The 21,696-nt window shown below is 43.5% G+C and overlaps 1 protein-coding gene across 1 annotated transcript; it reads left to right on the top strand.

Moving 5' to 3' along the window:
• Positions 1-2,038: 2,038 nt before the first annotated feature.
• Positions 2,039-21,486, top strand: IL17A (interleukin 17A). The gene is made up of 5 exons (XM_075553771.1): positions 2,039-2,090; positions 3,208-3,277; positions 10,240-10,252; positions 19,867-20,072; positions 21,249-21,486. Exons 1-5 carry the CDS (start codon positions 2,039-2,041, stop codon positions 21,484-21,486), a joined length of 579 nt encoding a protein of 192 aa, XP_075409886.1.
• Positions 21,487-21,696: the final 210 nt, after the last annotated feature.

Here is a 21,696-nt window from a genome sequence, read left to right as displayed (position 1 = left end):
TACCATTGTAGAAGCAGGTATAAATCCAGTCCAGGGAAAGTCCTTGTGTCCGATGTAAGCTGAAGCGGAAAGCCTCTCCTGACTGCTGTAGCTACCCAGGATGACAAGGAGGAAGTTGAAAACAAAAGACCAGAGGTGGACATGTGCCAACAGGAAGGAATCCAAGATCAGCTAGATCGGCCATTCTCAACCTGTGGGTCGCGACCCCTTTGGGAGGGAAGGGGTCGAACAATCCTTTCACAGGGGTTGCCTAAAACCATCAGAAAATGCATATTTACTGAGACACTGCTCCTCTATCCCTCTCCAGGTGGGTCCGTCCACATGCAGATATGCTGAGCTAGTGAAAAAGAAGCTATCTGTTGCCTTTTTAAGCATATTGTCACAAAACGTAGCAATGTAGTTTACTGTTCTTATATTAAGATGGTTAACTATGCTATACCATGCTTCAAGACAAAATTTCATATATTTGTAATTGGAAATAAATAATTCACAATATATAATCACAAATTGTTTTGTAATTAATCACTATGCTTTAACTATGCTCAATTTGTAACAATGAAAATACATCCTGCATATCAGATATTTACATTGGATTCATAAAAGTAGCAAAATTATAGTTATGAAGTAGCAATGAAAATAATTTTATGGGGTGGCAAGGGGGAACTGATTACAAGGCTCTACATATAACCTCCTCCCTGGGGGATGGACAACAGAAAAGTGGATGAAGGGAGACATCGGACAGTGTAAGATATGACAAGACCATAATTTATAAATTATCAAGGTTTCATGAGGGAGGGGGGAGGAGGAAGGGGGGAAATGAGGAGCTGATGCCATGGGGCTTACGTAGAGAGCAAATGTTTTGAGAATGATGTGGAAAACAAATGTGCTTAATACAATTGATGTGTATATGGATTGTGATGAGTTGTTTGAGCCCCCAATAAAATGATTTCTTTTAAACTATGACTGAAAAAAAGAAAGAAAGAATAAACTACCTCTTGGTAAAAAAAAAAAAAAAGACTGTTATGTCTGGGGGTCACCACAACATGAGGAACTGTATGTATTAAAGGGTCATGGCATTAGGAAGGTTGAGAACCACTGAGCTAGAAGAATCCAAAGTTGGCAACGTGCCGATGATTCCTGGAATTGGCAGGCAGTCTAACGGGAGCTTGACAAACCAAATCCAAATCCAGCAGTCAGAGAGAGCTAGCTTCCGCAACGTTCCAATTTATACTAAGAGGAGGCCAGACCCTAAATAAAACCTCCCTCCGTAGTATCAAGCCTGTGACCAGATTCCAAGGATCTGCTCCTCTCACAGCTGCGTGGCTGCTTCACGAAAGACCTCATCATGGGGTTGACCACACTCTTAGATCAGATCAGGGCAGAATTCTGGCTCATCCAAGTTTTGACATAAAATCAGATTATGTCAACAGTCAAGTACTGAAAAGAGAAAATGACAAATGCTGGAGAGGCTACGGAGTGATTGGACACCGTCCTCACACACTGCTGGGAGGATGGCGCATATGTACACCCACTGAGGAACACGTATGGCACCACCTCAAACAACTGGGAATATCAATTCCACACAGTCCAGCAACCCCTCTGCTGGGCAAATATCCTAAAGAAGAAAGAGTCATAGCATAAACAGACACGTGCACACCCATGGTCTTCCAGCACTATTCACAATAGCAAGAAAACAAAAAATAACCTAAATGCCCATCGATAAAAGAATGGATAAAACACGCACAAAGGAATACAATGCATTGCTAAAAAAAAAAACTTTTTAAAATTATTTTTAAAAAGGCAAAACCAACAACTTCTTGACATGGATGGACCTGGAGAACATGATAATGAGGGAACTCATTCAATCACACAAAGACAAATATTACAGGAGCTAGTGATATAAAGGAGAAATAAAACCAAAAATAAAGATGGCCATGCTAAAGAGAACAGCTGTGGGGCTTTCAGGGGGTGAGAACGAGGGAAGGAAGGAAAGATAAAGCAAGGGGCTGGACTTCAGATGGGGGTAAACGTGGGCGTGATGGACGACGGTAGTCCACAGGTGGAAGAGGAGGAACAAGGAACGGTGAAAGGTAAACTATTGAAAGTGGGACAGGGAGCAGGGGATTGATTAGTAGATTAAACCGATGAGTACAAAGCTGATCACCTGAAATGTGAACCTCTACCTAATAAAGAGGAGCTGATACCAAGGGCTCAAATAGAAAGTAAATGCTTAGAAAATAATGATGGCAATGTATGTACAAATATGCTTGATACAATTGATGTCTAGTTTCTTATAAGAGATGTAAGAGCTCCCAATACAATGATCTTTGAATGAAAAGAAATTAAAAAGGAAAAAAAAAGACACGGAAGAAACTTAAGTGCATATTGTTAATTGAAAGGCGCACGTCTATAAAGACCATGCTCTGTATGAATTCAATTATACAGCATTCTAGAAAAGAAAAGGGACAGCTGTAAAATGATTAGTGACTTGCAGACGTTTCTGAAGGAGGGGGAATCAATAGGTGGGGCACAGGGGGTTTTCAGGCAGTGGAACCATTCTGTGTGGCACATGAATAAATACATGAAGATTTTCATTTCGCAAAGCCCCTGGAACTGTGCTACGTGGAAGGGGGGAAACTATCTATGAGCATTAGTCAGCAACAAGGTACTTTTCAGACATAACACATATATGAATGTAAGATATTTATAATAGTTGAAGCAATGTGCAGAGGGAAGGGAGACCCATGGGAATTTTCTATATGTTTTGCTCAATTTTTCTGTACACCTACATGCAAACCTATTTCTTTGGAAAAAAATGGTCTTTAAAAAATAAATATATATATGGGGAAATATTTAGAATATGTTGTGATATAAGGAAAGCTGGTTACAAAGTAGTATTATGCACAGCTAAGTCAAAAGGTGTTGCTTCTGGAGTTCCAGTTGAAGGATGCACGTATATGTGTATAACAAACAAAACATGAGTAAACATGTCTGTGAGATCAGTGGATGGCTGAAAACAAGTTCTCTCGGTAGCACGTGGGTCGTAGTCTCATGAGGATGTCTTTTTGTAAAATGGTGCCAGGGTGAGGTGGGGCGGCAGCTGCTGTCAGGGCCCATGTCAACTTTTAACAAAATGCAAGGAGATATCTTCCCAAATCATTGAAGCTTTGCAAAAGGTTTCTGAGAATATGGCCCCATATAAAACAGTACCTTTTAGACGGGTCAAGCATTATCAGGAAGACCGGGAAGATCTCAAAGATGGATTTAAGGCAGAGAGGTGAGCTGAGAAGTTATGGCAACCATTTGTGGGTGGTCCTAGTTGACTTTCTCAAAGGCCATGGGGCGACCATGGGGACTTATTATGAAGAAGTTTTAAGAAAACTGAAAACTGTGTTAGTGACAAAAAGGTCAAGAAAGTTGTCCCAAGAAAATGTTTTTCCATCAAAAGAATACAGCTACCCAAAAGAAGCAAGGGCCATCCTACAAAAACTGCGTTGGCAGCCATCCCCCATTCCTTCCCACAGCTTCTCGGATGTCTTGCCATGAACAGAAACTTTACTATTTTATCAGCACTCACTGAGCCCACAGTCCATAAAAGGCCACATGTATCATCTACTTATTATGTATTAGGTAAGCATATATTGTCTCCTCACAGCTACCTAAAAAGCATGTTCTTTTCATTTCCGTTATGGGGGTCTGGAAACCACCATTTAGATTATCAAAGACATCCAAAGTCACAAAAGCACTGAAGTGAAGGTAGGGCTAGATCATAGGAATGTCTGGTGTTGGAAATGTAGCCCTATATTAAACAAGTACCTGTTATATACTCCATACCAGAATTCTACTTCAAGATTTATTGACAGGAAAAAATTCACCTCCTCTAAGGGATTAGCCTGCTTCTTCCTTTCTTATTATAAAAAATGTATAACTGAGCATGCTTCCCTTTTCTCTTTGGCTGTCAGGAAGCTCAGAGGCGTATAGAAACTTCAAGCAGAGTAACTAGGTTGGCCTTTATAAGCTGTTGATTGTGAGGTTGGCTTTTCCCAGGCGTTGGCTTTTAACTGTTTTTATGTGTTTCCCAGGTCTGGTTCCTGCTATTTCACTCCCTGGATGTTTATGATCACTCCCTGCCCTGAAAGCCATTCCGTGTTTCGCCACATTTTCAATTTGGGGAGTAGCGACCCCGCCCTAGCATCCTCTACACTGTCTCTGCAAGAAAAACCAATGAGCAATTTGTTCCAGGTTCACCTGCTATGAATTTCCTTTCAAATAATCTCGTGTGGTGGTCTCTCAATCATGATGACTTAAAAATTGCTGAAAAGCCCTTAGTTTGTAAAATCGAGAGGCTAACCAATGTGTGTGGTTTGTTTAATTTTAGACCTTCCATTTCAGTGACATCCGTTCAGTCTTGAAACCTCAGTCACTCAGTGACCTTAATTTTTGGGGCATCAGGTGAAGTCAGCTGTATCGAAGGGAAGGCCACCCGCAAGACCAATTTGCATGCTCCCGCTCATGGATTGGGGTAGAATTCTAAATGTATTTCTTTGAAGAAGAAAGAAAAAAAAAAGGAAAGTTGTCTGACCCACTTTAAATCAGTGTTTCAGTAAAAGTCTACCAAGGAACCCACCTAAGGAAGACGCTTGGTTTCCATGAGGTTAGTCGCCACTCCTCCGAGGAGAAGTTGACATGCTCATACATTCTGTGTGTGCTCTTTAGTACAGGGCTTAGGGGAAGGGCGATAGGCTGTGGTTGTTTGCAAGATGACGTGAAATGATGTGTCTGCCTTCTTGCACAGCTCAATCTCTTACACGGCTTCCAGGCACTGCCTCGTGTTGGGGCGGGCAAAGAGGCGGGGTAATAGCAAACCTCATCTACCGAATGGCTCATGGAATTCCTATCATTTGGAAATTACCAAGTGATGTGATGCCTTTCTATCAATACCCCCTGTGGCTAATGTAACAGCTGTATTGTGTTTTGTGGGTCATATGGATGATAAAGATTAGGTTTGTTTGCTTTTTCAACATGTCCAAACAGTTCTGTGACCCGATCTCATCTGATGAATGCACAGGTCTAGACTGAATAGGGGCAGCATCAAAATTCAAAAGTATAAGAAAGAAAATGAGTTATTCACAGGAGTTGTTGACAGAGGGGTTCTGTCAGACAGAAGAGCATTTGATGAGCTAGGATGACCAGTTGTGAGAAAACAGAATCCAATTTTTTTTTTTAAGATTCTGCCTTCCATCTCTCACCTCCCACCAGCCCATTGACAAGGACGCTGTTACAGTGTTCTCATTCCAAATCATCCCTCATCTCATGCTATCACATAAGGAAGGGGGCAGTTTCACCAACAGGGTTTCCACTGATGTCTGTATCCATCCATAGCAGTGTTCCCATCCCCTATTCACACTAGTCTGCATGGCCTTGGGAGCAAACCCACAAGGAATACAGAGCAAACAGTGTTCCATTGGCGAGGTACAATGATACTGTCAGAGCAATACTGTGATGGTAATTTCCTATTTAACAAACCATGTTAATTTCATGTGTATTAAACTAGACAGCAACTTTAGCCTTACATGAATTTCTCATACAGACAATATGAATATCTTCAAGACATGGATAGATGATCCAGAACATGATTTGAAGAAAAAAAAAGTTGCCATCAACTAGACTCCAACTCATGGTGACCCCATGTGTGTCAGAGTATATGGTTCTGTATAGTTTTCAATAGCTAACTAGTGGGAGGTAAATGGCCAGGCCTGTCTTCTGAGGTGCCTCTGGGTAGACTTGAATCACCAACCTTTCAGTTAGCAGTCAAGTACATTAACTGTTCTTGTTTTTTTGTTTTCACCTGTGTGTTTGTGGACTTTTTTTTTTTTTTACTGTGGATTGGTGAAAGTCGGCAGAGCAAATAGATTTTCAACCATTTATATACACTGATTTGTGACTATCGCTTTGATGGAACAATGCTTCCCCGTGTGTTCCCTGTTTCCGTCCGTGCCTTCTTAACTTTGTGTCTAGGCAAATGCTCCCTTTTGGTCTCATGCCATTGATGGTAAGGAACGATGCCTTTATTCATAGCTGGTGTCATTGTTCATTTTATAGGCCGTCTATTGTTTGGTCGAACATTGATCCCAGGGGTGGATTCAGCTCTGGACTTCAAGGGCATCTGAGGGTCATGATGTTGGGGGTTTCATGAGCCTCTGTCGGGTCAACAGCACATTGACCCATTCTCCCGGAGCTTGGTGATCTAGATCTCAATCTGGATCTCCACTCGATCCTGACTCCTTCAGGCCCTCACTGCTCTCCAGGTGACTCTCAATTGCAGAGAGGCTCCCTTCAACCTCCTCGTCCTTCCAGGTGTCTGACATTGTTCCCACGGGCTAGTTCATTTTCAAAAGGCTAACTCTCCCGGCTCAAAATCCAAGAAATTCTCTCCAGCTACTCATTGTCTTCTCGATATTAGAACAGCACTAGGAAAGAAGAGCTTTAGAAAGGCCCAGTGAAAATGGGAACAAAATGCATAAAAACTCATATTCATTAAAAACAAACGAGCAAAAACACCACGTTTGCTGACTTGCTATAGACTGGAGGAGCCCGTGAGATTATTACTGTATGACACTCTCTCAACCTGAGCTGAAGCCACTCCTTAGTCACCTTTCAGTCAAATAACAGAGTGACCAATAAAATAAGTAAGTACACCCATGAGGAATGTGCTCCTGAGAACAACCAGCTACATGGGAGCAAATGGGCAACCTTTGCCTAAAAGAAAAGGCGAGCTGGCAAGGAGGGCCTGGGAAATTGGATGGATGAAAGTAGAGGGGGCAAGTGACGAGGAGAGAGTGCCGACATATTGGGTGGAGTGGGAGAAGCCACATGTCACAGAACCCTTGAATATGAGTTGTTGGAGGGAAGCCTGTGTGCTCTGTACACGTGCACCTGGAGCACAAGTCATGTTAGATAAAACAGAGAGAATTGGTCTTGCCTAGCGGTGTACACTTTATAACACAAAAGAGCCCATTACCTCTTCAAATAGATACTGTCTCTTTACACTATAACACTACAAAATAAGAATGCCTAAAGATTATTATTAAAATAATAATAATTTATTGTGATGTGAAATGAGTGGGAGGTTTACATTTCAGACCATCAATGCTGCATTCAATAGGTTCAAACCACTGACAAAATCCAGCCCCCACCCCCAATTTCTTTTCTCCATCTAATGAATGCCCCCCCCCTCCAGCATCCCTTTCTTGTCAATACCTGTCAGCCTTCTAATCCATAGCTTCATCTTTTCACCCTTCCCCTCCCACCCCAGGGACACCCCAAAGCCTGTTACCCCCAAATGTGCTTGACACAATGGATGGTTGTATGGATTGTGATGAGCTGTGCGAGCCCCCAATAAAATGATTTTTTAATCCTTTTATCTCTGGTCTGCAAGCCTTTGTCCTGGTTTTTATCCTTACAAGGGTGCTCTCATACAATATTGTCTCTTGCGATTGACTCACTTTGTTCAGCACCATGGTTTCCAGGTGCATCCACATCATGAGGTCCCTTATGATTTGTTTTTAGCAATGCGTACTATTTCATTGCGTGCATGGACTGAAATTTCTTTATCCCCTCTTGTGCAGATGGCCATTTGGGTTGTGTCCAACTTCTTGATTTTGTGAATGGTGATGTGCATTTTCTTACACTGAGAATATCATTATGTTTTTTTAATTAAAAGGCTGCAGAAGAGAAACTTAAAAGACAATACTTTCTCAAGAGGAACCCTGCCACCTAACAAAGAGAAAAGGATATATTGTTGATTTTAGTTCAACGGTCTCAATTTCCACCATATTGAGACCAAAGACTCCATAACGTTCTCTCCTGGGAACCAACGGAGGAAATACTGGTCTAATGCGAGCAGAAAGGAATGTTGTCTACCTGTCTAACGATTTTAAGATTCATTGAAAAGCATTGCCTTCCATCAAAAAATCCCACACGTGTCTCACCAGTCTTCCTCCTTTGTGTGCACTTGATTCCTGTCTCTGTCTGTACCCCCTTCTTCCCATCCCTCATAGCTCCCAACTTGTTGCTCCATCCTACTGTGCCCATCTGCTGCACCCATCCCACAGAAGCAAGACTGATGAGTGTGAAAGCAATGCTAAGTAAAATTGGTGCTTTGAATTGTACTTTCACTATTTTCTTTCTCTAAAATGTCATGGACCATCAAAGGGTACACAAAGGCCTCTTTGTAAAGAGCAGGCAGCTGAGCCTGGAAGAAGAAAAGAACCCAAGAACAAAGCCACAACTCAATCAAAGGAGTCCTTAGGATGAAAAGGGTGGCATGTACCTAAGGACAGAGGTTAGGAAAAAGAAATAGAAACAGGAAACACTGCGAGGAAGTGGATATGAGACATTACATTGAGAAGATCTAAAAGGACGGATTGAAACTAAATGTAAAACTGATGATTTTCCCTGTAAAACCTTTACCTAAAACATAATAAAAAGGTTTTTTAAAGAAATAATTACATAATAAGATTTTTCAAAGGAGTCCTCTCATCATATGTTCTCTATACCCTAGTTCTCAGTCCAGCATTTCTTCCACCTCAACAGTTTGGGATCCTAACCCGAGCCAGTTTCCAGACAAAAAGAGGATGAGGCCCTCCCAATTGCATCCCCAGCTGGGCCTACTCCTGCGCTTCCAGCTGCCCATCCAGGACAGACAGGCTTCTAGCTCCCCCAGATCGGGTCACCACTTTGAAGTGATCACTGCCACACTTTAAAGGAAGCCCAGCTTGCTTCACCATGTGTGTTAGTCTGGGTAGTTTAGAGAAACAAATCCACAGAAACTCATATGTATAAGAGAGAGTTTTACATAAACGTTAAGTACGCATCAAGAAAACATCCCAACCCAGTGCTGCCCAAGCCCACTAGTCCAACATTTACCCATATGTCCAACACCAATCCACCAAGTCCTCCTCCATCTCATAAAACACACGCAATAACACCGACTGCAGGAGGAAAGCCGAATCAGTGAATATGTAAGCATCTCAGTGCTGGCAGGGGTCTCCATGCAGCTGCTCTAGCACCCAGGGTTGCATCAGGGTAGGTCCATGCAGCTTCTCCTCAGGGATGTCTTGCAGGAAGTGAGCCTTGCCAGCTGAAGCAGGGAACTAGCTAATGCAGCTGCACCCTGGTCAGAAAGCAAGAGACCTGAGAACTAGAAAGGGGAGGCTCACTGGGCCATTTATCCCTCTGCCTTTCATTGAACCCCACAGGTGTTTATCGTCCAGGTTGGCACAATAAACTACCTCACCATGCTTAAAACAAAGGTTAGCTTATCAAAGGATAGCACATGGAGTCAATTAGCTTATCAAAGGATGGCACAGAGGAGTAGGAGGCAGGCTAGAGAGAAGAGCCAGGCTCTACGTTTCCTTTTTTTTTTTTTTTTCCACAAAAGAAAAGGTTATTGTTCATTCAAGGATCATTTGCTGGCCCTTAGGAGCATTTTCCAGTCCAGTCTGTTGGGGCACCACGCTCTGGGCCCAAAGTCCACTTTCAGCATTCCCTGGGGACCTTGCCACTCCATTCCCTTGCTGTTCCACTGCACTCCCCCAGTGCTTTGCCTCGGTGTGGTGGGATCAGGTCAGGTGCAATTCCCACACTGTGTCTCCAGTGCTGTCCCCTGTATCGCCCTTAGTCACTGAGGGGCATCATGTCTCAGAGTGGGGCCAGCCATCTACGTTTCCTTTACACCATCATCTGCGCCCCCTCAGCCAAGGAACAGGAATCCAAGTTACACCGTTTCCTCGGATACAGCTTTGTCAGGCTACTTTTTAGAAGATCAAGTTAGCGAGTCAAGTCTCTAAACAACCCACTGGGGTCCTTGGACCGCAGCCGTGCCAGGAAGACTATGAAAGCTTCTGCAACTCTCATTTAGCATCGAGACTATCAATCACTCTGCACGCTGAGTAGGCACTCTTCACTGGACACAAGGTAGGTGACGGAGTTCCTGAGTGGAGCAAACAATTGACATGCTCAACGGCTAACTGAAAGTTCCAAGACTTGAGACCATCCAGAGACTCTTCAAAACCAAACCAAATCACTGTCAGTCGACTCCCAAAAAATCAGCCCCAGAAAACCTAGTGAAGCACAGCTCTGCTCTGAACCCATGGAATCAGAAAAAACTTCAAAGCAACTGGTGATGGTAGATGCTGGGTGAAACAAAGACTAATAAGATTATTTCCTGCCCTGCAGGAAAATGAGATACGTGAGTACACGACATACTTTGTTGTTGCTGTTGCTGTTAGATGCCTTTGAGTCAGTTCCGATTCAGAGAGATCTTGTGTGTACCAGAGCAAAGCACTCCCCGTTCTGCATCATCTGCACAAACTTTCCTATGTCTGGGCCCATTGTTTCAGACACTGTGTCAATCCATCTCTTTGAAGGTCTCTTTGTTTTTTGGTGACCCTCTACATTGCCAAGCTTGATACCCTTCTCCAAAGACTGATATTTTCTTAATAATATGTGCAAAGTACGGGAGACTAGCTCTCACCATCCTCAAATCTAAGGAATATTCTGGTTGAACTTATTCCAAGAGAGGTTTGTTTGTTCTTCTGAAGTCTACAGTGTCATCAATATTCCTGATCAATACCGCAACTAAAAGGCATCGATTTTCTCTGGTCATCTTTACTCATTGTCCATATCTCCCATGCACAGGAGGCTATTAAAAATACCATGGCTTGGGTCAGGCTCATGCTGGTACTCAAGGTGGTATCTTTGACCTTTAACACTTTAAAAATGTATTTTGCACCAGCTTTGTCCAATGTTGCTCATCATGTGGTTTCTTGAACACGACTTCCATGCGTATTGAGTGTGGATTCAAGTCAAATGGATCTTTGAAAACAGTGATCTGTGCTTCATTTACCAAAATGCTTATTGGTCTAGTTGTGAGGGTTTTTTGATTTCTTTACCTTGAGATATAATCTATACTGGTCGATAGTCTTTGATCTTCATCAATAAGTGCTTCACATCCTCTTGGCTTTCAGCTAGCAATGTTATGTCATCTGCATATTTCAAGATGCTAATGAGTCTTCCTCTAACCCTTTCATTATTTTTCCTGTAGCTCAGCATCTCTGCTTATTAGATCAGTCTGAATAAGTAGGGCAAAAAATATATAATCCTAATGAACACCTTCCCTGATTTTAAGCCATTCACTATCTCCTCATTTTGTTCAAATGACTGCCTCCTCATCTATGTACAAGTTCCCCATGAGTACAACTAGTTGTTCGGGAATTCCCAGACTTCTCAGTATTGTTCATAGTTTCTGTCAGGGGAGCCAGCCCCTAACAAATCATTACAGGCCCAGCAGGCGCAATTATATGTGGGATACAAAAAGACCATGCCCCGGCAAACTCCCCCAAATATATATGTTAGACTTAGGACACTGCTTGTAACTGATGGTAAATGATTGTCAAGTTATCTCCCGGAGGACTCCAGCCATCCAGAGCAAGCAAACACCATTGTTTCTCCCATAGTAGGTAGGGCTCACTCCCTGCTGTTAGGGACTGTGGATTGCTTCCTCTGAAAGCTCAGGCTAAATGAAAGTCTCCAGCTCTAGGGCAATCCAGGTTAGGCCGCCAGCATGAATCTAGAATCCGCCCATCTTGTCACATGTGTACCCCAATGCCTCCCCTTCCTAGTGCGTGTATACCCCTAGATCATCCCCCTCTCATTACCTATAGCACAACCCTTTCCTGTGATATATGTCTTTATCTGTAATTAGGGGGCTTGCACATCTCCAAAAGATATATCACCCTTGGTATATATCTCTCTCTCTTGCCCTGTACTACCAAGAGAAGCTGAGGTGAGCATGCTACCATGAAATGGGTCCTACTCCATTATTTCAATCTCTCTTCTATCTCTCATGCTCTCTATGACTTTACTATAATCTTTACTTATTATCGCTGTACAATTGCACCCACCGGACCCGTGATGGTTTGTTCGGGGCTGGATACCCTGACAAATATACAGCAAAAATAAGTGAAGGTTATAGTAAAGTCATAGAGAATAAAAGAGAGGAGAGAGGGAAATTAAGGAATCGGACACATTTCATGGTAGCATGCTCACCTCAGCCCCTCTTGGTGGTCCATGTGGAGATGGGAGATGAGAGGGAAGGAGAGAGTGGTTTGTGGTTAACCAAGGCTTATGTATCTATCTTTTGGGGACATGCAAGCCCCCTCATTACAGGCAAAGACCTACATCACAGGAAAGGGTTGAACCCTAGGTATTCCAGCAGTGGGAGAGGGGCAATCTAGAGGTCTACATGCAATAGGAAGGTGAGGGATTTGGGGCACACATGCGACAAGATGGGCAGATCCTGGATTCAGGACCTGGATGTCACTGAGCAGGTTTGACCTGTTCTCTGGCTCTCCATGGAGACAATCATCAGTAGGGTGTGAACCCCGCCTTCAGTGGACCAGACAACTGAATGCCTGCAGGGAGAATATCTCTGAGCAGCTGACTTCCCACCATGTGCTGGCAAACAGCCTCTATTGTTTGACATACCTTAGGGGGAGACAAAGCTGAGGAAAAGTCTTTTTACATCCTCAATTTGAGTAGACATAGACAGAATGTCTGTGTATCAGAAAAGAAAGGACAACATAAAAGGAACCTGTTAACGCCTCTCTTCTGTGGAAAAAAAAAAACAACAGACAGTAGCCTTGCTGGAGTTGTATGATCTCTAACTTTGGCCTTAAAAAATTGCAAGACGAATCTAAGACAGGAGAAAATGTATAGCTTATGAATATTTTTAAAGTGAAATAAAGGTTACTAGAGAGGGTAGCATAAGTTAGGTGTGATGGGAGCTGTTTGTTCTGACTCAGGAAGTCAGGAGAGGCCTTCTTCAGAGCTAGAGGATACAGGATCTGGGGGGAAAGAGTGGCATTTTCATAACCTGAAGAAGGGAAATAGCATTTCAGAAGCAACATCTTAACAAAAGGTGTGTGGGTATAAGAAGGATGCCTGGAGGAAACACAGGAGCCCATGAGCCAGGCTATTCAGCAGTAAGCATGGTAGGAGATGAGGGTAGACAAGAAGGTTGCAGACAATCATGGAGAAACTCTTGGACTAGCTCAAACACACTAAGGGGGTTACGTTTCACTCTGCATTGGCCATAAAGGAAGGGGAACAAAGGCACAGTGAGAGTTCTATTTGGAGAATGGCTGTTGCAGACATATGAGAAATGCAGACGGGAAGTCATTGGAGCTAAGAGAAAAAGCAGACTGCCATTTAGTTCGTTCCAGCTCATGGTGATCCAATGTAGGGTTCCCAAGGCTGAGCATCTTGACGAGCACAGAGAGCCTCAACTTTTCCCTGCAGAGTGGCTGGTGGGTGTGAACTGCCATTATGAGGTTAGCAATCCCACCCTTATCTGATAGCGCCACAAGGTAACTGTTAAAACAGTCCAAGTGGGTAAGTCTAAGTTACAGGGATGACCGTGGACCTGGGGTAAAAGTACAGATATAAGAGACACTGCGGTTTCTGGGATGGCTACGTGGTCCCACATGGAAAAGGAACAGGTGGACTCTCTGACTCTGTCTTATAAGTAATATGGTGGGGCCAACACTAGGAGTAGGAACACTGGAAGCAATTCTATCTTCTTTGTTCTTCTGTTGGCTTAGTCTGTCAAGATGATCTACCATCACGGCTGAGACTCGGCTGCTCATGGCCTCCTACAGAAGATCAGACAAGTCATCTCTAATCTGGGAAACGGAAGCTACCTCGGGTATTTTTAACAGAGAGAATTAAATACAAGGAAGAGGTGACACCTGTAATGGAGATTAGTTTTATCAAGACCGAGGAGACACAGGGACCAGGAACCTCTCTAGGAAAACAGGAGAAACACCCTTATCCCTTACTTTTCCTACTTCCCTCTCTTACTCTTCTGACCTCAATTTCCTTGGGATGAACCCAGCTGAAAGGCAACTAACAGGAAGTCTGCGGAGGCAGGCTGCAGGGACTGAGGCTCTGAAGTACAGAGTGGAATGTGGCAAGTAGACCTGGACCTGAGGATAAATAGACAAGCTTATGACAGAGCCCAAGTGCTGAGTTAATAATGCTGGTCAGCCTCCCTGTGAGCCAGATAGAAAAATGAACTGTCAGCTGAGAGGGCCTGGGAGCCCTGGCTCAGCTCTCTGGGGAGAGGGAGACTACCGAGGGATAACATGTAGCCAGCCACATCTGTACCTACTGACCGCTTCATCTTTCTCATCCTTGTGCTAGAGCTCTGTATACATAAAGAGGAACTATCCCCGAAGCCCTTAAACCCAAGTTCATCTCACTTAGAGAGTAGAGAGGAAAAGGCAAAGAGGAAGACCCTTCTCACTTCTCTTCCACATTCCCTCTTTACTCGTCCCCTTCTTATCTTTATCGTGCTCTGCTCTCCTTTTTCTCTACCGCCATTGCCTTTCTTTCTTCCTTGTTTCACCTCCATTGTCCATTTCTTCCACCCCTTGTCTACCTTTCTCTCCTCTCTTCCCCCACCTCCATCTCACTCCTGGAAGAGACACTAGTTAACCCTCCAATTTCCAGCGTGAGGTCACCACACTCACCTGTAGGACCCCACTCCGGCACATTATCAGGCTGGACCGCAGTCGGATGCCCTCCTCCTTCCCCCACATCCCAAAGATGCTGGGGCACACAAGAGCAGGAACCTAACAATGAGTTGCAAGCACCTACCAGCATTGTTTCCAATATTTGACAGTGTTCCCTACGGCTCTTAAGGTTTTACATGGTGGGCAGAAGTGGCTCAGAAGGGGGCAGACTGCGGCTTCTTCATGGTCTATTCCTATCCTGGAAGTTCTGCTAAAACTTGTTCATCGTGGCTGAAACTGCCAGTATTTGAAATGCCAGTGACATTGCTTCCAGCATGACAGCAGCCACTACAGTATGATGGGCAAGCCACCGCCGTATGACGAGTTGGTAGAACAAGTGACAATGGGCTCAAATATAACAGCAATTGTGAAGCAGGCACAGTACCGGCCAATGTTTCATTCCATTGAGCATAGTCAGCTCACCAATGTCTAACAGCAACATCAAATAAAATCTTACAACAAATATTTTAAGAAACCCATCTCCCTTAAAAAGGTTTTTTATTAAAATAAAGCATTCTTGCCTTGAGGAGAGTACCTGAGTAGAGGCCCAATGTCCGTCTGCTACCTTTATTCTTAACACAAGTATATTTACATAGATCTATTTCCCTATCATTATAGGTAATATATTTACATGTGTACATACCTGTATTTAGGCCTCTATAAGTTCCCTTTGCCTCCGAGTTCTTTCCTCTATTTCCTTTTGCTTTCCTCTTGTCCCACTATAATGTTCAGTCTTCATTTGGATTTCATGAATTCCTCGTGGCTACATTGCCCTTGTTCAAACCCCACCCAGCATCCTATGTCCGCCTTGCCATCAATTTTAGGTCACTTGTTCCCTTCTCCCTGGATTTGTTAACACCCACTTCCTTTCCCCTGCCTCCTCCTCTCCTGTCTCCCACCCCTAGAACCTTTGGTCCTGTGGCTTGCTCCTCCAGATTGTTTATCCTGCCTATCTTGTCTAGAAAGACCTGCAGAGACAATAAAGAAGCACAAAAATAATACGGAGCAAAACAAAACAATGAAAGAAAACAAAAAACAACAACAACAAAAACTGACGACAATAAAAGAAACCCGGCATTCTGTGATGCTCACCTTCTCAACATGACCGCTGAAAGCAAAGCGAGTGCATAAGCAAATGTGATGAAGAGAGCAGATGGTGCCTGGCTATCAAAAGATATAGCATCTAAGGTCTTAAAAACTTGAAGATAAACCAGCGGCCACCTAGCTGAGAAGCCACAAAGCCCACATGGAAGAAGCACACCAGCCCGTGTGACCATGAGATATCAATGGGATCAGGTATCAGCCATCAAAGACCCAGATCAAAAGAAATCATATCAATGTGACTGAGGGGGCACATGGAGTGGAGACCCAAAGCCCATCTGGAGACAACTGGACACCCCCTCACAGAAGGGTGATAAGGAAGAGATGAGCCCATCAGAGTGCAGTATAGCACCGAAGAAACAAACAACTTTCCTTAGCTCTTTAATGCTTCTTCCCCCTACTATCAAGACCCAATTCTACCTTACAAATCCAGCTAGACCAGAGGATGTACACTGGTACAGATCAGAGCTGGAAACATAGGGAATCCAGGACAGATAAACCCCTCAGGATCAATAATGAGAGTAGTGATACCAGGAGCGTAATGGTAAGGTGTGGGGAGAAAGAGGAAACTGATCAAAATAAACTGCATATAAGAGCTGTATGAGCCCCCAATAAAATGATTTAAATTTTTATAAAAAGGTTTTGTTAACTGGTATAAACAGAGCCTTCATGGCTACCTCCTCCATGACTCCTTTCTTGTCTAGCCAGCCACACTGGATACACTACTGCTCCCCAAGTCCATAAGTCCCCAAATGCAAATAGAGCCAAGTCGCTTAGATTGGCTCCAGGTCAGTTTTTAAGTCTCTCCCCTTCTACGTGTAGGAAGTCTTTCCCTCCTTTAAGCGTGAGCCCAAAGGCTCCTGAAGAACTACAGAGTTGAGCCTCAAGTACCACATGTTAAATAACTTATTTGATACCATGTTGTGTTAGACATATAATATAGCCTGTCATCATGAAAGTATTTATTTGTTCATTTTGTTTGTCTATGTGAAGGGAGAGGTTTCTGTAATTGTCTTCATGACATCTGGTCAGGGAACCTAGTGAGAAAAGGAAAGATCAATGAGAAATTGAGGGACTTGGTCCTAGAAGATTTGTAAATTATGTCTAATTCTTATTTCCCTATGAGCAATTAAAATGGAGCATAACTCTTATGGTGCTTTAATATACCCCCATCAGTAAATTATCTTGGCCCACAGCAAAGCATGTTTGCTCAGCTTCTGCTGTCCAGTGAATTATTTAATATGGCTCTTCTAGTCATAGTCTTTGGTAATTCCATCAAACAACTTTTTCCTAATGGGTGTGAGTTAAAGAAGGTATGGAAAGACTCTGACCAGATTCAGTTGGGAGTGATTGCGAATAAAATTAATTGTGATTATCATCCTGCTGGATATAAAATGAACCATCTCAGAAGCAGAAGGGAGATGTTACTACCAGCAAGAACAAAGAGCTAGGAGTGCACCCTTTGACCCTGAGATCCCTGTGCTTGATCCAGGAAACAGCTATAATACCAGAGAAATACCAAGGAGGAACAGCAGGACCAGAACATAAGACATAGAGTGGGTTTCCCATCCTCCAGAGCAGCTTCCGGCACCTAACTGGGGTGCTAGGTTTGCTGATCTACAGATCTAGAACTGAGCATCTTCAGGAGAAGGCTTATGGTGGAGCGATGTGCACTACGGGCATGTAACGGTAGCTGTAAAGAGTATTTTAGCATTGCAGAAGTAGGGTATCAGACAGAGGCCCATGTGACTAAAAAGCCAAAGACCAGAAAGAAATCTGCCTATGGGCATGGCTGAGGTGTTTTCCTATCCCAATAATTGTATCCTGAGCTTTTGTAACCTATGAACTCCTTTAATAAACCCCAAAATCATGAGTATCGTTGGTGAGTTCTGTGTAGCCATTGCGATGAATTGTCAAACCCATCTGAAAACTAGAGGTGGCTGATGGAGAGACAGTTGGTGTCAGAATTGGCAGGCAGGTTGGAGGGTGGGGCGTGTCTCATCTTGGCCTCGCAGAAATTGGCCTTGGGTGATGCTGATGTAGAGCTTGATCTTCCTTCCTGCTTGCCTACCTGGAAGAAGGAGTCAGCCGTCATCACCATGTCACATGTCTTTTTCATAGCTTCCAATAAGTAATCTTGAAAAATGAAAAGAAGACATAAAGACATGAATGTCTGCCTTCCAATTTTCCTCTCATAAGCAGATATTGCACATCATGAAGGGGAAGTTTGGTTTTTTTTGACCTCATTTTGGCATGGAAATTTAACCACATCACCAAAACCCACTCATCCACTCAATGTAAGTGACCACAGACGGCGCAAAGCCCCATATAAAGAGAGGTGCACATTTGGGGCACATAGCAGGAACCAGCTCATCCAGCCTCAGCCGCGCCGAAGAAGCTACGATGTTGTCTGTGAGGACCTTGCCTGTGGTGAGTCCGGTACTGTCGTGTTGTGCGCTCGCTGATATGTACCAAACATGATTTCTTATTTGTGATATGAAAATCTGCATGATAGCTATGGGACGTCTAAGAAGACTCTGTGTGCAGGGTAGATAACGAAAGCTTTGGTGGATATTTAAATCATTATAGACCCTTTTCAAGAACTGATAGACATCAGTTTGAAAGGCAAGATTAAAATGGAAAGATTTGCTACATTGGGATTAAACCACATAAGAATGTGGCTTAATGGTATGGTGTTGTACGGCAAGAAAGATTGTTTCTTGAAATGCTGTTTTCTTGAGTACAAAAAATCAGTAAGATACTTCAGTTGGGAGCATTTTCCCCCATCTATAACACAATGAGAATTTAAAAGTTATGGCAATGGCCTTTCTTATAAGTACCTTATACCATCAGTTTGCAAGAAGGATTGGCACGGTAACTGCAGCAATAGGCTCAAACATAAGAACAATTGTGACAGTGGCCCGGGCCCAGGTGGGACTTCATCCTTCTGTGGGTCAGGGAGCTATGCATCAGCCCGTAAGAACAACAACAACATACTATTTGATGTTTGCGCTTCAAAACTAACTTATAATTAGATAAATGTGTGACTGGTTCAGAGTCAATAGGCTTTACATTCTCAAGATATTTAACTTCAGATATCTTTTCGAAATCAGACTTTATATTCGAGTCAATGCATGTGTCTTTAACCAGAAAATATGCATAAGACAGTGTAAGTGGAATCTGGTGGTTAGTTGAATGCTCATCAGTGGGACCGGAGATGTGTCAAACGCGAATAAGGATGCCACTCACAGCCATGGTGAGGATGGTGCAGCACAGGGCAGCATTTTGTTCTGTTGTATATAGATGGAGACCCTGTTTGTTGGATTCCATAGCAACCAACCACAAGAAGCTCACCACCCAAAGCCAAAAGCTATATGCCAAGCATCTTAGCTGAAAACGAAGGGTATATTGTTGCTCTGTGTCACTTTGTGAAAATCCAGGCATTATTTCAGCATGCAAGAATATCAGTCACACACACAGAAATAATCATGATGAGGGCGCCACAGAGATTGTTGATTTTCATTTAATTCAAGGTGCGCACCTGATTTCACATAGGGTTTACGAAAAATGCTTAGACTGAGAACCACGGTGCAGGGGACATTATCTCTTAGAAAATCAAAGTTACTCGTCTTCAGTTGACCTGGCAACCACAGATGAACTGACAGGTGGATGGCATGGCACTACTTGCCATGATTACTAAAATTTGCTACGAGCCTATGACTCATGTAAGGAGCCCTGGTGGTGCAGTGATTAAGCACTTGACTTAAATAAAAGATTGGTGGTTCAACCCCACCAGTCACCCTCAGACAGAAAAATGTTAGTGCGCTTCCGTGTAGATGTCGAGCCCTGGGAACCCAAGGTTGACATGATTCTGAATGGAGATTGGTTTGGGATGTGTCTTCCCTAAGTCAAAAGAAGACAGTCTTCGAACAGCAAAAACTCCATCGTCTTACACTGTTTTAGCCATCTGACCGGCGATCTCTTTAACAATGATGGTGGGGGGAGGGGAGAGTCACATAAATTGTTCTGGAGCACAGCAGGTTCTTTTTGATTAGCAAGACAATCATCACCATCACAGTCTGTCTTAAAAACCCACATACAACATCTACCTCTCTATCTTCCCATCCAGTTCCGCTCACTGCTCCTCTTGCTGGGCTTGATGGCTCTGGCAATGGCAAGAACCACAGTGCCACAAAGCTCACGATGCCCAAGTACCGAGGAGAACGGTTTCCCCCAGATGGTGAACATCAGTAGCCATAGCATCAGTAGCCATACCACGAACTTCAGGAAGATCACGGATTACTCCAACAGATCCACCTCACCTTGGAATCTCCGGTATGTACTTCTGTGTGTTTCAACATGCTTACATATCAGAAACTGCGGTGACATCACCTTCAGAACTTTTTTTTTTCCCCACTTGGAATTATTAATCAAGCCTTGAAGGATGACCGTGCAGAAAAATGGTTCTCAAATTTTTCAATCTATAGATTTCTTCTGTAGAACAAAGGATTCCACCCCCACACACGCACACACAACTCAATCACATTGTCACTCTCACTAAAACACCACCCAAATTATAGTCACTGTTCTACTATTTAAAATACCCCAAATCTATTGTTTTCCCCCAGATAAATAGATGTATTAATGCTTAACTATGCTTTAACAGAGCAACCATTAAGAATACTGGGTAAAATAATTTAGTGATTAACTGGTGGATTTGTACCGTGTCTTCTTTCAGTCATTCTATAACTGGGAAAAGAGAGTTTAAACCCAGTGGAGGAAGTGTCAAGTTTAGTACTCCTATTCCTTTTGCAGTCAGACCTTAATCTACATCCTGAGCACATCTGTACTTGCTGTGCCCTCGGTAGACCTGGAGTTTAGGTGCCATTAAAGATGAAACGTAAGATGCATTTTGATCACGCCTCTGTGCAGATAAGCCTTTGTTATGTGGAGCCTGCAGATCACCCACACCTAGGGCTTCTCCTCCTTATTGCTAAGAACAGCTCACAAAATCCATCCCAAAGGCCTACTTACCCAGCTCGGAGAGGAAAGGAAGGGAAATTGATGGTTTTGTTACCAGCCCTTGCATCAGCGCTGGGCCCCCATCTCTGTCCTATGAATGTACCTTCAGTTAAAATATTTCTAAGACAGGCTTCACAGTCAGACCGATGCCAAATCAACTCTGGTCCTGTTTTTTTTTTTAATCTATCAACTATACTGTAAATAAGCAATCTCTGATGCCAAACAAATCCCCCCTGTAGTCTCAGCCTATCTAAATGTGTTCGTTCCTCAAAGGAACTGGGAAGCCACTGGAATTTGTCTATTTTCAATACCACCCGACGTGCTTGAAGATCTGACTTTTTTCCAAATGTCTTCACCCTAACGGCACTTAGAGAAGATAGGATGCGTACAATTACTTCATATACTAGCCTCCCTCCTTTCAGTCCCACTTCCTCTCCTTTCTGCTGTACCAGGCGCTCACCTTCCTTCTGGCTTTTGTCTCCCTTGCAGCCCTAATGAGGACCCTGAGAGGTACCCTCGCGTGATATGGGAGGCCCAGTGCCGCTCTCTGAACTGCGTCAATCATGCAGGGAAGGCGAACCTACACATGAACTCCGTCGGCATCCAGCAAGAGATCATGGTCCTGAAAAGGGATAGCAGGCACTGTCCCCACTCCTTCCGGCTGGAGAGAATCATGGTGACCGTGGGCTGCACCTGTATTCGGCCCATCATCAAGCACCTGAGCTAAGAGCCACGGGCTCCCCAACGCAGTTAGACATCTTGGGGAGGAGGTTCAGCTCCTAGAGAACCCTCATCCTTTAAAATCCCAGTCCTTTTGCTAAGCAAACTCTCGCTGTCCCAACAGCCCATCTAGATAGGATCAGAATTCTCTCCCCAAGGTTTCAACTGAGTTTGAATTCTGCTTCTTATTTGTTTGTCTAGGGGCTTTAAGTTATTT

The sequence above is a fragment of the Tenrec ecaudatus genome, chromosome 7 (assembly GCF_050624435.1).
Source record: "Tenrec ecaudatus isolate mTenEca1 chromosome 7, mTenEca1.hap1, whole genome shotgun sequence".
Taxonomy (NCBI): Eukaryota; Metazoa; Chordata; class Mammalia; order Afrosoricida; family Tenrecidae; genus Tenrec; species Tenrec ecaudatus.
This window is presented reverse-complemented; position numbering and strand designations above follow the sequence as displayed.

What these genes read in the sequence shown, in the direction of transcription:
- IL17A (XM_075553771.1), top strand. Translation starts at nt 2,039, where the DNA reads ATGGACGACGGTAGTCCACAGGTGGAAGAGGAGGAACAAGGAACGGTG. An exon ending in GGAACAAGGAACGGTGAAAG is followed by an intron (nt 2,091 to 3,207) that starts GTAAACTATTGA and finishes CATATAAAACAG; the next exon opens with TACCTTTTAGACGGGTCAAG. An exon ending in ACCTCACCTTGGAATCTCCG is followed by an intron (nt 20,073 to 21,248) that starts GTATGTACTTCT and finishes TCTCCCTTGCAG; the next exon opens with CCCTAATGAGGACCCTGAGA.